Below are 13,504 nucleotides of genomic sequence, written 5' to 3'. Positions count from 1 at the left end.
TATTCACACATACATTTTTGCCCAAAACTCTTCTTTATTTCAAGATGATGTTTCTGTGGCTATGTGTGGTATGTGGTATAAATCTCAATCTATGGTCACACGAGGGGCATTTTCCTTGTTGTAAGTGTAGTCTAAACCAGTAGGAAGGAGGTTTAATTGCCAAAACCAGCGAGAACTCGGGCACTGTGGATACTACAGTGGGCAGCTGAACGAGGACCAAGGAGAATGTCTAAGAGGCCTTCAGCCCTGCGCTCAGTGAAGACAGGACAGAAACAACACAGCATACATACCTCGGAAGTGTGTTCTGACATACTCGTATGGAAAGTTCTGACAGGTTTTCTCCCTGGGAAGTGCAGCACATGCCCCAACACGCTGGCTCTGCCAGCGTGCCAATCCCAGATGTGCTTGCTCTGTAGACACCCACACCCAACCCCCTGCCCTCCCATATGCTCTTCTGTGTGCCCAGGTAGACCCTGCCCTCAGTCAGCAGCTTCCAAACACATTCCTCTTGGCGCAGACAAAAGAAAGTATTCGTCTGTGGAATTCAAGGCTGAGCCCTGAGTTCTAGCACAAGAAGACCATTGCAGTCCAGAGATAAGAAACTGGACCAGAGGCAAATCATGAACAGAACCTTGGGAGTAAAGAGAAGGGGTTTCTAAGATGGAAAAGTGGGAGCGGGTGTGGAGCCAGTGGGATGTGGCTTCCCCAGGTTGCAACCCCAAGGAAGTCTCTGGAAGCAGCACCAGTTCTGATGGGGGAGCAGAAGAGCTGCCATCCTCAGTCAGGGTCCGAGTCAGGGTCCGAGGAGAGCTGCTGCTCCATAGTCTCGCACATGGCATCCTGCAGGGACGTAAGATGACCCCGGGGACTCATCCCCATTGGCTGGATGACTCTGTTCCTATTGGGGAAAGGTGCAATGGGGCTGGGGAAGGGGCCCAGTTGGCCAGGCAGGGGTCCTGCTCACCCCTGGCTGCTACCTTCCTCCACCAAGTAGGCTGCTCCCATTTACTGGGGAAGCCTGGTTGGACCTTCTGTTAACTGTGCCCAAACCCTAACGGCTACCTCCTGGCTTTAAGCAGTTTCCTAATGTAAATATCTAAATTGGCCTTAAGCAGGCTCTTAATTTGGACACTGGGCCATCTGCAATAAATCTGGCGACATTAGTCTTTTTTTTTTTTTTTGAGAGGAAGTCTCACTCTGTCGCCAGGCTGGAGTGCAGTGGCACAGTCTCAGCTCACTGCAATCTCTGCCTCCCGGGTTCAAGTGATTCCCCTGCCTCAACCTCCCAAGTAGCTGGGACTACAGGCACCCACCACCACGCCCAGCTAACTTGTTTTTTTGTATTTTAGCAGAGACGGGGTTTCACCACGTTGGCCAGGATGGTCTTGATCTCCTGACCTTGTGATCCACCTGCCTCAGCCTCCCAAAGTGCTGGGATTATAGGCGTGAGCTACCATGCCCGGCCTTAGACAGTCTCTTAATTTCTCTGGGCCTCAGTTATCATCTGTAAAAGGGGCACAATACTGATTCAATATACCCATCCCCTGGGGGATTTCCTCCAGGGCAAGTGATTTCAAACATCAGCAATGCAACCTAATACCAGGATCCTAAGCTCTCCTCTGATCCTACCTGCTGGGGCTCACAAGACAGGATGTGGGTCAGCTCTCCCTTCTCCCTGCTGCAGGCCCCTCCTTGTCATGCCACACACCTGGAGAGCTTGTCAAACATGGTCACCAGCTTCATGGCCTCGTGCTCCTTCTGCTCCTCCGTCATGCCCTCCATAGGGTTAGGCGGCTTCTCCTCCACCCTCCCGGTCACTGGGTTTATGCTGTTTCCCCGTGGGTGGAATGTGGGGAATGCATTAGTGACTCTCCAGGACAGGAGGCAAGCCACCTATTTTCCCAGTGGGGTGAGGTGGGCAAGGCGACTGCAGGAAGAGGCCTCCCTCCAGAAGCGGCACAGGTAACCAGCTCCTGCCATCTGCCACCTTCTGGTATCCCAGATAGCACTTAGGAACAGGTGCTTGATTCTGGAAGGTCTTGCCCATTTGTTGTCCTGTCCCACCCTACAGGGGTCCACATGGGTGTGGAAGCAGGGACTAGGGGGCTGTGAATGGAGACCCGAGGGTGTGTTGGGGGCACACACCTGGCCTTGGCTTCCTTGTACTCATCTGTGTCTGTGTCCTCATCCTCCGAGTACTGGCCCTCGGGCCGGCCTCCCGCCATGAGGCCCCTGGCAGCCAGAAGGCCAGCAGCATTCCCATAGCCCGTGTACTTGATGAATCGGGGCACTGAGGGGCAAGGCAGAGGTCAGTGTGCAAGCCTGGCTGAGGTGGGGTGGGCTGGGACCTGGGTCTCCATAACTCACCACTCTCAGAGCACAGGACAAACAAGAACTCGGCAGCCACCCTCTTCACATCCGTGTCCAGGTGTGTCATGAGGCGGACAAGCTTGTTCCGCAGCATCTCCCCAACCTCAGGCCGTGTCCTCACATCCCGCAGAGGGGGCAGCACCTGGGGAGGTGGCCATCCCTAAGCTTGGGCTTGGAGCAGCCAAGGGTCTGTGATCAGGGCGGAAACCACATCCCCCAGGAGCACCAGCTCCTCAGCCTCATACCTGGGCCTTCAGGAACTTCCTGGCTGGGCGGTGCATCCGGGCACATTCAGTCAGCACGCTCAGCACGGGAGCTACACTCTCCTTCAGCCTGTGTGTCTGTAGAGGATTCTCTGTCACCGGGGCTGTGCCCCTGCCTAATTTGAGACTGGCACGGAGTTACACCCCCCCACCGCCCCTTCCCACCAACATACACAGCAGCTGGTCCTGGCGGCAGAGGTTTGGGAAGAAGCCCCTCTGCAGTTAGTCAGCGTAAGGCCAAGAGTGGGTGGTGGGTGTCTGTGTCACTTTTGAAAAGGACGGGGATAGAGCGTAACTCAGAGGTACTCGTAAGCTTTGTGACTTGGGAGAAATAACTGCTTTTTTGTTTTGTTTTGTTTTTTTTTTTTGAGACGGAGTCTCGCTCTGTCGCCCAGGCTGGAGTGCAGTGGCGCGATCTCGGCTCACTGCAAGCTCTGCCTCCCGGGTTCACGCCATTCTCCTGCCTCAGCCTCTCCGAGTAGCTGGGACTACAGGCGCCCACCACCACGCCCGGCTAATTTTTTGTATTTTTAGTAGAGACGGGGTTTCACCGTGGTCTTGATCTCCTGACCTCGTGATCCGCCCGCCTCGGCCTCCCAAAGTGCTGAGATTACAAGCGTGAGCCACCGCGCCCGGCCGAAATAACTGCTTTAAGTCTAATTACCTCAACTATAAACCAGAGCTGGGAAGAAAACACAAAGCAATTCAAGCTTTAGACTGGCACACACATTGCCCTCAGATGTTGGTGGCAAAAAGAAACGAGAACCGAATCCCCGCTCTGTGTACTTCATGGACAGAGCAGGGAGTTCTTGACCCTCCTAGCATAATGTGCCTGGACCCCAGCACCAGCAGTGGCAGCGACGGGCACAGACAACCCCCCAGGTGTGTGTCCAATGCTAGCTCCCTATCCTGAGTTGCTCGCAGGCACCATGTGTGTCCCTTGCTTAGGCAGGTAGATTCCCAGGAGGTCTACTAAATCTCGGTTTATTGTACTCCAGCCTGCTTTCTGCAAGCTCTTGGAAGATGGTTAGAGCCCCAGCTGTCCAGATGCCCTGTAGTGCAGTCACAGGAGTCAGAGGGAAGCTTTGATCTGAGGTTCCTATGGGTCTCCTCAGGATGCTGAGGGACAGCTATGTTTGTAATCAAGGGCTGCCTGTGTCTAAGAGTTAAAAGCAGGGACTGGGGGGCTTCTCAGGACCACTCAATAAAGATCCACAAAGATTTAAGAAGTGAAACCTTCAAGTGTGTGGAAGGTGTCCACATGCTTCTCATGGAGGAAAGGTCTGGCGTCTTGCCAGGCTGGACCACAGAATAGCGGGAAGAATCGCCCATATCACACCACCAAGACGATCTCCACTTACCAGTGTGGACAGTGTAGAAGCACTGACCACAGCTGTGCAGGAGAACCAGTGCCAGAGCCACTGGGGGAGCCTGCACAGCCATACCCAGCCTACCTGGTGCAAACGCTTCTCTAGGAAGATGAGGAGGGCACGAATCACATCCATATTCACTCCCATGAACTCCATGGAGTCTCCATGTGGCTCCAGGGTGAGGAGAACATCCAGACACTTGAGGGGCAAGTTCCCCAGGAGGTTCACTGCGTGGCTGGGGGCAGATGGAGGTGGGGGTCTCAATAGTGTTAATCCCTCAGCACAGGTGCAATCTTTGCGCCCCCGCTGAACCACACATTACATGAGCTGGCATGTGAGTCCCAAAGGGGCAGCGCTAGGGACCAAAGCCAAGGGCAGGGACTGATCTGAGAGGCACTGCCACTCAGCTGTACAGTGGGGTCCCCTGGAGAAGTGGGGGCACTGAGACACCCTGCCTCCCCCACCCTGTCTGAGCCAAAGCGCCAGACCATCTCTGGAAACCCAGACCAGCCCAGGGGCAGGTGGACCAAAAACGGGGACAAGGAACCAATATGCCCTAGTAAATACTACACTGTTGCCACTACCCAAGGCCCAGTTGGCACATTCCTGCCCCCAAATTCATGGCTGTTGTCTTGGCCACACATTAGAAGCACTCAGTATTCTCTGGAAATATACCGATGTCCAGTCTTACTCACCCAGACAAAGTCAGACCCTCTAGGGTGGGGCCTGGGCTCTCAGGTGAGTTCTGGTTCACAGCCAGGGTTGAGGACGACCATCTAGACATGTGGGCACACTTCCCTCCCAGAAAAAGCCCCATCCTCACCCATGGAACTCCTCTGTGCGGTCTCCAGCAGTAGCAATCATCACACAGTGCCGGAGAAGGGTCCCCAGGTGTCGGTAAAGGGCAGCGTCTTCCTGATCAAGGAAAGAAGGGTTCCTGTGAGGAGCCCCACTCATCCCATTGCTGCCTGCTGAGGCTCCACTGTCTGTTGCACTCCAGGACTGTGTGGCAATGACTGTGCACCTCCTGTACTGCGTACCTGGTCCCCTGGGGTCTTCCTAGGTGACTGTGGGTAGTGCTGGGGGCAAAAGATGACCACTGCTGTCTTCCTAAAAACTCCATGAGTATTCTTCTAAGAGCACTTCCCTGATTAGGAATGTTAACACATACCCTTGGGATGAAGTCACACTCTGTCTCAGCCCCACTCACAGCCTCGTGGTGGAGGATCTCTTACAGTCTCCCCGGACACCACACAGCCCTCCTGCCAGGCAGCAAGAGCCAGAAGGGGCCTCTACTTTCCTCAGAAGCCTTCCCTGAGGTCGCAGCCCAGAACTGGCATCTCCTTGGCCTTGTCCCAACAGGCTGGGAGGTCCTGTCCTCTCCATGTCTGACACCCAGAAACCTGAAGGTACCCACTGGGAGGCAGGTCCAGGAAATGTCGGAGCTGCGTTGAGACCCATCCATGGGTTCAGGTCAGCGCTCACCTCGTCCACCTCCCCCTTGATGGAGTCGAGAGTGATGTTGAAGAGCACTTTGAGGATCTCCATGGCCCGCTCAGTCTCTTGGGAAGGAAGCAGCTTGGGTGGGTTCCCTTCAGGAGTCACCCCCAGCGTCAGCTCCAGTGTGTCAGTCAGCAGACGCACTCCTTTCAGCTCCTGAAACAGCTGCTGGCGCACATCGGTGCGGAGTGCCGTTAGCAGGAAGAGGAGCCTCAAGTCAAAGAACTGGACATCGTGGGGGAAGCTCCTCTCACGGTACAGTCCCACACGCTCTGTGAGCTTCACCACTAGGCGGGCCTCTGCTGCCAGCATCTGTGCCACAGGGCTGCTGAGCACGAGGTTGCACAGGCACTTGAGGGACTCCAGTACAACATCCATGTCTGGGGACTCTGGGATGGACCCCTCAGAGACAGAGATGTCAGCATAGCAGGCCAGTGCCTGCAGGCTCTGGCGGCTGGTGAACGGGTCCAGGCAGTTGCGGTCCCGGGACAGGATTCGGACACTCTGCAGCCAGGTGACACGGTGGGAGGGTGGTAAGCCCTGTTCCAGGACGGAGACCAGCAGCTCCGCCAGTCTCTGTGGGCAGGGAGAAGAGCGGTTCCACCAGGCCCTTCTTCCTGGGGCTACCCGTCCCTGCCCCTTTACCCCTTGGGCCAGCACCCACCTTCCGGTCCTCCTGTTGGGCATCATCAAACGTGAAGCTCTGGGAGTGCTGCAGAGAGAACTAGTGAATTCAAATCCACAGAGGGGTAGGATCCGCGTCCGCTGATGGGGGGCGGCCTATTGGCCTCTAACTCAGGCAGCAGCCACTGCTCAGAACAGATGGCAGGGTCTGCACTCGCCCCCATCCCTACACACCTGCCACCCAACGGGTGCACCCCCACTCTCCCCGCAACACTGCATCCCAGACCTGCCCCCCGCACCCCGCCGCGTCCCCTACGCTTGCTGACACAGCCCCTGCCTCACCCACACCCTCCCTGCCACCCGCGCACGACCCTGCCCCACCTCCTCCGTGCCCGCCCCCCGGCCTCAGGCGGCCGCTTACCTCCTGGTTGTACGACCGCAGAGCTTCCATAATCACATCCTCCTTCCCCGTCTCCACGGCTTCTGCAACCGCCCGGGGCTCCATGGCGCGACCGGGACCCGGCGCGGCGAAGGCGGGACGGGCCCTTTCTCAGCCGTTCAGGGCCGCAGTTCGCCAGCCCCGCCCTGGCCCAGAAAGCCCCGCGCCAGCGCGCGGGGGAGGCCGGGACGGGGCGCGGCGTCTGGTGGCGCTTTAAGGGGGCGCGGCCTGAGGCAGCGCTGGCGGCTCGGAGGTTTTAAGACCCAAGTCGGGGGGCTGAGTCGCCCTGAACCGAACTGACCCCTTTCCTTGTGACCCGCGCTTCTTGGGCCAGAATTTCCAACAGGAAAGGATCTCAGCCCCCACCGTGCCCTGCCACACACACAGTGATGCCCCTGGAGCTCCACAGAACCGATGGGATGTAGAGGGGAAAGCCGAAGTGGAATGGACTTTTCAGTCCTAGGCCATTGGGTTCGTTAGGCGTTTGCTGGGGAATGCAGGCGAACGGGATTCCCAGGTCCCTGCCTTTGTGGAGCTTATGTTCCAGAGGGGAAGGGAGACAAAAACAAAAGGACATGAGGCGGTCACAGGGCTGTGCTTCAAAGGAAGCAAAAGGCGACTACTAGGCTGCAACGGGCTGTGAGGAAGTGCCGTTTTTGCTGACACCGGACGGTGGGAAGTGAGCCGGGAAAAGACTGGAGCCACTCGAGGCAGAAGGAGCAGCACTTGCAAAGGTGGAGGGCCGTGAGGGGCCGACAGAAAGGGGAGCAACCCAGTCTGGCCCGGACTCAGTTCCCTCTTGAAAAGCAAAGATCCTGCGTGTCCGTTTCAGTGGCCGTCATGAGGATTCAGTGACGCACAGGAAGCGCGGTCCACTCGCTCTTCTAACAAGTGCCCGGGAGCAAAGGCGTCTACGGCCCCCAGTCCCCGCGCCGCCTCCCAGTCTCTCTCCCTGCTTCACTTTCCTGTAGTGCTTTCTGTACGCCTGTATTCGACGCGGCGCGCACTCGCAGGCACGAGCGAGGCGCCGATCTCCACCTGACAGAGGAGGCACCCTTGCCCCCACCACACCCAGTGCTCCTCGCGGGCTTCTGCCCGAGGGGCCTGCTCCTTCCTCATGACCCGCCTGTGAATCCTTCCTAACCGTTAGGACCTAACCCACAGAAGCGTCTTTCCACCGCCATCGTCTTGGCACTGAGCAAGCAAACGGCCCCGCCCCGCCCCACGTTCACAGGAACAACAAACGTCATATCCGCGGTGGTGCTGTAATCCCAGCACCTTGGGAGCCCGGTAGGCGGGGACTGCAGTGAGCTGAGATCGCGCTACTGTCTGGGCGACAGTGCTGAAAATAAGTCACAACTATTCCCATCGCCTTCGCCGCCGGCGGTTCCCCACCCTCGGCCCTAAGCCGGAAGTCAGAGAGCCCGAAGCGGAAGGGGCTGGGCCATCTAGGGGCGTGGTCGGTGCGGAGGCGGGGCTATCGCTGACTGGGGGCGTGGCCGGAAGCCCTTTCCTCGTGACTGCGCCACGTCTGAGGCGGCTGTGGCCGCGTCGGTGTCGGCGTCGAGGAGCCGGGGCAGGGCACGATGGCGGACTGGGCTCGGGGTGAGCGCGGGAGAGCGGAGCCGTTGGGGGCAGGGCCGGGCCGAAACCGACGCCGCTGCCTGTAGAGCCGCGTGCGCCTGCCTTTGGCCCCACTGGGGTGACGTCGGCCGAGAGGACCCTGTCAGGGGGGCGGATTCGGATCCTTCCGGGTCCGAGCAGGGCCGGGTTTCGGCCGGCACTGCCGCTAGGACCGAAGGCGGGCGTGGCGGCCCAGCAGCTCCAGTGAGGGGTCGCGCAGCAGCGGGGTCCCCCCACTCCCCGCCGCCCTCTGTGAGATCGTTCTGCATGGGTTCGGGGTGAGCGGGAGTCGGCATTCGACAGGTCCTGAGGCCAGGCCCTAGGAGTAGAGGCTGTGCTCCGCTGGTGTCCAAGCAGGACTCTTACTAACTTGGGCCTCGGTGGCTCCATTTCCCCTCCTGGAGCCCGTGTTCTTGTCTGCAAAGTGGGATATTGATGCCTGTCTCTCTGAGTTGTTATGATGATTTAAAGAATTGATAAACATGAAGTGGTTGGAAGGACGCTGGCATCCCTTCCTTACATTGAAGCTAGGGAGGAGGTGGTTCTCACGTACCTGATGTGACAGAAATTTTTTATCACCTGGCCCAGCCGGCCACAGGCCAGGCCTCTGCAAGCACTCTGCCCTGGGTGTTGCAGGAAGCCCCATGTGGGATGCAGACCAAGGATCCCGCTCCTGGTCGACCTCAGCTCCCATCTCGGGGAATTGGGAACTTTGCTCAGCCATTTTGTGTGCGGTAAAGGGCCTTCCCAATGTTCTGTCCTGGTTCCTTGCCACCTCTGCTCAAAGGTCGTCCCTGCAGGAGCCTTTCTGCTGCCCCGCTGGGTACTTTTCCCAAGTCTTTCCTATGCTCTTTGCAGAGTTTACTGTTTTTCTATAAGAATGGGCTCCACATACACAGATGGTTACCTCCCTGGATGCAAGTGTCACATCATACTAGCACCCCAGGGCTGGGTCCAGTTTTTGCCACACAGTCTCAGAAGGTGCTGGTTGGACCAAACTCATTGTGGGTGCTTGCCCATCCCCACCTTGATGTGTACACAGGACATGTGTTCACATGACAGGCCCTTACACACATCGTCCTTTATGCAGCCTGTCTCGTGCAAGATTCACCTGCTGGAACCTAGGTTAGGGCCCCCTAGATTTCTGACTCACCCAGATGTGATTGGAGTGAGAGGGGTCAGGGGCCGCGCTCACCGATGGATGCAACCCTTCAGCCCCTCTCTTGTCTCAGCTCAGAGCCCGGGCGCTGTGGAAGAGATTCTAGACCGGGAGAACAAGCGAATGGCTGACAGCCTGGCCTCCAAAGTCACCAGGCTCAAATCGGTCAGTGGTGGTCTGTCCTCTTACCTCCACTTGGTGCCTTTGGGGAATGGGGATCAGAGGGAAGGCAGAGGGCCCAGAGGAGTTTCGGGCAGTTTTCCATCCTCGCCCGATTCATGGCTGTGCTCACCTGCATGAGGCCCCCGCTGACACCTGGACCTTTTTATCTGCTGCTGCCCCACTGTGTCTGGCAGAGTTGTTGGCAGGGTTTGTCTGGTCTGGGGAGGGTGAGTGCTGTATTATGTGTCTGCTCTGGCTCAACCCTGCCCTCTCTGTCTGATGAACAGCTCGCCCTGGACATCGATAGGGATGCAGAGGATCAGAACCGGTACCTGGATGGCATGGTAAGGGCCCACAGTGTGTGTGAATCAGTGCCCTGCCCCAGCACTACCTGCTGCAGAGCCTGCAGTGTCTCCTTCAGCACTGGTGCGGGTGGGTGGTCAAATCACCACTTCTGTGTGATCTTGCTGGGATTCCTCCCTTAGGACTCGGATTTCACAAGCACGACCGGCCTGCTTACAGGGAGCATGAAGCGCTTTTCCACAATGGCAAGGTCCGGACGAGACAACCGGAAGCTTCTGTGTGGCATGGCCGTGGGTCTAATTGTGGCCTTCTTCATCCTCTCCTACTTCTTGTCGAGGGCAAGGACGTGAGCCAGTGGGAGCTGGTGTCTGTGGGTGCCGAGGGCAGCCAGGGTCTTCCCTGCCTGGTGTCTTGGGCTCCAGAGGACTTACCTACAAAATACTCCTTTGCAATTATAATCGTGGGTCAGGAATCTTCTTCCTGTGTGGCAGGAGGCTGCGGCTGCCTGTGACCTGATGAGCTCATGTTGGCTGGTCCCATGTGTGGAAGGGACTCTCTCGGGGAAACCAAGGCCCAGCCCCTCCCACTTCCCCCAGGTGCTAGAGACCCAGGCAGAGCTGGGGCCACAGTGTGTCTGGAGGAGCCAGGTCTGAGCAGAGCAGGTGTTGAATCCCAGACATGGCCACTTGTGTCTTGCAGCCTTTCTCCCAGCGCTTGGGACTCTGACATCTTAAGGCTCCACGGTCGTGTCCTGAGGCCATGTCTGTGATCCAAGGTTCCTGGAACTGACACAGGAAGGGGCTGTGAACCCTAAGTGGGTGTCATCTCCTCCGACTGAGGCTTCTCAGCCTGGAGATGGCAGTTACTCCTGGCCATGGTTGCTGAGCATGGGCAGACCAGTGCAGGCCACCCTGCTGTGAGTTATCTGCGCCTACGATGGAGTGAGACCCCTGGGGAGAACTGGAGTTGTGGATGAAGGAGTGGACTGCAGCCTTGGCCTAGCCACTGGGCTGGGATCCTTCTGGGTCGTGTGACTGTGTATCCAGGAGCAGAAACTTGTATTCTCAGGATTCAGGATCTACCCAGCACCAAAGATGTATTTTCAGGAGAACAGACCTAGAAATGGGCCTGTCTGGCATTTCAGAGTCAGGCAAAGCAGGCAGGGCCGGGGAGCTTCTGTGGGTCTACACAAGAAGGTTCCTGTGAAGGCTATCAGTTGTTGCCTTTTAGCTTGCTGGTAACTTTGGCGCCTCCGCCAAGCCCTGCCAGACTCCCCTGGCTGTGATGGCGTTCTGTGCCATCCTCCTTGTCCCCAGCCTCTGCAGGATGCCCTCCCTACCCACCTCTCCCTGGGCCTTCCCTGTCCACTGGGCTGGGCTCATGTTCAAACCGCTGGACTGGCAGGGCAACGACTTCTTCCCACCTCAAGATGAGGTCCTCGCCCCTTGTCTTGGCATAAAAACACCTTTAAAGCATGAGCCATGTGCTTCTTTGCCCTTCTCTGTCCTGTTCCAATCTTCTGCCTCCCAGTCACTCCCTGGGGACTGTGGGATCACTGTCCCCCCACTTGTGTGGCCACACCATGTGTCCTGTCAATCCAGAACTGCCTCTGAGCTCCAGGCTGACCACAGATCAGCCACAGCCTGGTGCCTGCAGCCCCACTTTGCTCACCCTTCCCTTCCTTCCTTCCACACAGCAAGCCCACCTTTCTCCATGCACGCTCACCATAGCCCCCTTCCTTGTGACCTGGACCCTCCATTGTACCTGGCTGAGACTGTCAGCCTCCTGGAGGAGTGGGGTCCACCTTCTTCTTCCCCTATGCAGTGCAAGCTCACTTCTCACCCAGCAAGGTCGATTCATCTGCCTCCATGTCTCTGGGGCTTTGCTGTTGCCCTGAAACCTAGCTGGGCTGGTCTTGCTCCCAGCTTGCTTCCCCCTCCTTGGATGTCCCTTTGCAGGCCCGTGTCATTCCTCCGGCACCAGTGTCCTTGGCTGCCATGGCAAGCTCATCAGGGGCTTGTACCCTGGTCACCAAGCATGGTAGCAGCTGCCTGCATTGTATCTCCATCTGGTCACTGCAGGTGCCAACCTTCATCCCCCATATTTTCCTGGGCCAGGGAGGGCTGACCTCCAATTCTGGGGAATGTGGCTGAGCTGTGGTAACCAGCTACACCCCAGGTGCTCTTTCCATGGTGGTGCCTCCTCATCTTGCTGATGCAAACTAGGAAGTTAGGCTGCATCTCGGAGTGGCCTTCGCTGGAGAGGTGCTTTGCTGTCTCTAAGACTCAGTCACTGTGTTCCCTCCCCGACTCTGTTATCTCCATGGTTGTTTGCAGCCCTCCCAGGTACTTTGGGGTCTGAGCTGGGCTTCCTTTGTGGTTTGCTCTTCTGCTTCTCACTCTTGTATTAAGAAGGATTCCACAAAGGGAGAGTGGTATCCCTGCTGCTGCTGTGCCAGACCAGAGTTTCCTGAGGGGCCCTGACCCTAATCCTCCAGCTCAGCCCTGTACACCTGACCCTGTAAATGAGTGGGGTTTGCTGACTGTAATCCCTGACACCAGTAAAACCAAAAGGACTCTTGGGGGCTCAGTGTGAGAGCCAGGGTTACCCACTCTGCCAAGTGAGAACAAACTGCTAGGCCATATCCCATAATTTCAGGATGAGAAACGTCAACAATAAAAATTTGTAGTAAACATAACCTCATGAAGAACTAATCACATGGTCTCTGTCCTCATTTCCTTGGGATTTGAGGGAATTTTGTCTAGAGCTCACCCTGGTCCACAGGCTGGCCATGAGCACTGGTGCTGTAAACCCTGCCCCTTCATTCACCCCATCAGGGTTGACTTTGGGCAGAGCAGCCACAGACTCACCTGAAAGGGGCCTGCCTCTCCACACCTGTGGGTATTTCTCATCAGGTGGGACGAGAGACTGAGGGAGGAAAGAAAGAAGACACAAAGTATAGAGAAAGAACAGTGGGCCCAGGGGACCGGCACACTCAGCGTGCGAAGACCCGCACCGGCGCCAGTCTCCGGGTTCCCTCAGTATTTATTGATGACTATTTTCACTATCTCGGCAAGGGGATTGTGGCAGGAGAACAGGGAGAATGGTGATGGTGGGGAGAAGGTCAGAAGGAAAACGTGAGTAAAGGAATCTGCGTCATAAATAAGTTCAAGGGAAGGTACTGTGCCCGGATGTGCACGTAGGCTAGATTTAGGTTTCTCTTTACCCATTTTAGTGTAGCAAAGAGTAACAGAGCAGTATCACCGCTAGCATATTTCGCCTCTAGCCACAGAGTGGTTTTCTCCTATTTTAGAACAGAACGAATAATCAGCTTTACACCGAGATGTTCCGTTCCCAGGGACATGCGGGAAACAGAGGCCTTCCTCTTTTACGAATCCTCCTCAGCACAGACCCTTTATGGGTGTCGGGCTGGGGGACGGTCAGGTCTTTCCCTTCCCACGAGGCCGTATCTCAGGCTGTCTCAGTTGGGGGAAACCTTGGACAATACCCAGGCTTTCTCGGACAGAGGTCCCTGTGGTTTTCCGCAGTGCACTGTGTCCCTGGTTAATAGAGAATGGAGAATGGTGATGACTTTTACCAAGCATACTGTCTGCAAACACTGTTAACAAGGCACATTCTGCATAGCCCTAAATCCCTTAAACCTTGATTTAATACAGCACATGTTTCTGTG

The 13,504-nt window shown here is 56.8% G+C and overlaps 2 protein-coding genes across 7 annotated transcripts; one reads left to right on the top strand and one right to left on the bottom strand.

The window, feature by feature from the left end:
- Window positions 1-30: 30 nt before the first annotated feature.
- Window positions 31-6,740, bottom strand: RIC8A (RIC8 guanine nucleotide exchange factor A). 6 transcript variants are annotated; one of them, XR_009213028.1, is made up of 11 exons: window positions 6,549-6,740; window positions 6,168-6,227; window positions 5,489-6,079; window positions 4,827-4,918; window positions 4,088-4,238; window positions 2,616-2,711; window positions 2,368-2,512; window positions 2,146-2,290; window positions 1,630-1,828; window positions 1,399-1,504; window positions 755-898 (listed from the first exon to the last, which is right to left on the bottom strand). XR_009213028.1 is itself a non-coding variant. In XM_058437062.1 (10 exons), the coding sequence occupies exons 1-10, from the start codon at window positions 6,630-6,632 to the stop codon at window positions 480-482; spliced, it is 1,845 nt and encodes a 614-aa protein (XP_058293045.1). In that variant the 5' UTR covers window positions 6,633-6,740; the 3' UTR covers window positions 31-479. The 6 variants fall into 6 exon arrangements, 4 of the variants coding, with proteins under 4 accessions (XP_058293045.1, XP_032005121.1, XP_058293046.1 ...); XM_058437062.1 differs by lacking the exon at window positions 1,399-1,504 and having other exon boundaries at window positions 31-840; window positions 1,709-1,828; XM_032149230.2 differs by lacking the exon at window positions 1,399-1,504 and having other exon boundaries at window positions 31-840; window positions 1,709-1,828; window positions 6,168-6,215.
- Window positions 6,741-7,936: 1,196 nt separating this feature from the next.
- BET1L (Bet1 golgi vesicular membrane trafficking protein like) lies at window positions 7,937-12,527 on the top strand. The gene is made up of 4 exons (XM_032149229.2): window positions 7,937-8,171; window positions 9,422-9,513; window positions 9,798-9,854; window positions 9,996-12,527. Exons 1-4 carry the CDS (start codon window positions 8,153-8,155, stop codon window positions 10,161-10,163), a joined length of 336 nt encoding a protein of 111 aa, XP_032005120.1. The 5' UTR covers window positions 7,937-8,152; the 3' UTR covers window positions 10,164-12,527.
- The last annotated feature ends 977 nt before the right edge of the window (window positions 12,528-13,504 follow it).

The sequence above is a fragment of the Hylobates moloch genome, unplaced genomic scaffold (assembly GCF_009828535.3).
Source record: "Hylobates moloch isolate HMO894 unplaced genomic scaffold, HMol_V3 SCAFFOLD_4, whole genome shotgun sequence".
NCBI lineage: Eukaryota > Metazoa > Chordata > Mammalia > Primates > Hylobatidae > Hylobates > Hylobates moloch.
This window is presented reverse-complemented; position numbering and strand designations above follow the sequence as displayed.

What these genes read in the sequence shown, in the direction of transcription:
- BET1L (XM_032149229.2), top strand. An exon ending in AAGTCACCAGGCTCAAATCG is followed by an intron (nt 9,514 to 9,797) that starts GTCAGTGGTGGT and finishes TCTGATGAACAG; the next exon opens with CTCGCCCTGGACATCGATAG. An exon ending in ACCGGTACCTGGATGGCATG is followed by an intron (nt 9,855 to 9,995) that starts GTAAGGGCCCAC and finishes TTCCTCCCTTAG; the next exon opens with GACTCGGATTTCACAAGCAC.
- RIC8A (XM_058437062.1), bottom strand. Translation starts at nt 6,632, where the DNA reads ATGGAGCCCCGGGCGGTTGCAGAAGCCGTGGAGACGGGGAAGGAGGAT. An exon ending in CCCAACAGGAGGACCGGAAG is followed by an intron (nt 6,080 to 6,167) that starts GTGGGTGCTGGC and finishes CCCTGCCCACAG; the next exon opens with AGACTGGCGGAGCTGCTGGT. An exon ending in TACAAGGAAGCCAAGGCCAG is followed by an intron (nt 1,829 to 2,145) that starts GTGTGTGCCCCC and finishes ACGGGGAAACAG; the next exon opens with CATAAACCCAGTGACCGGGA.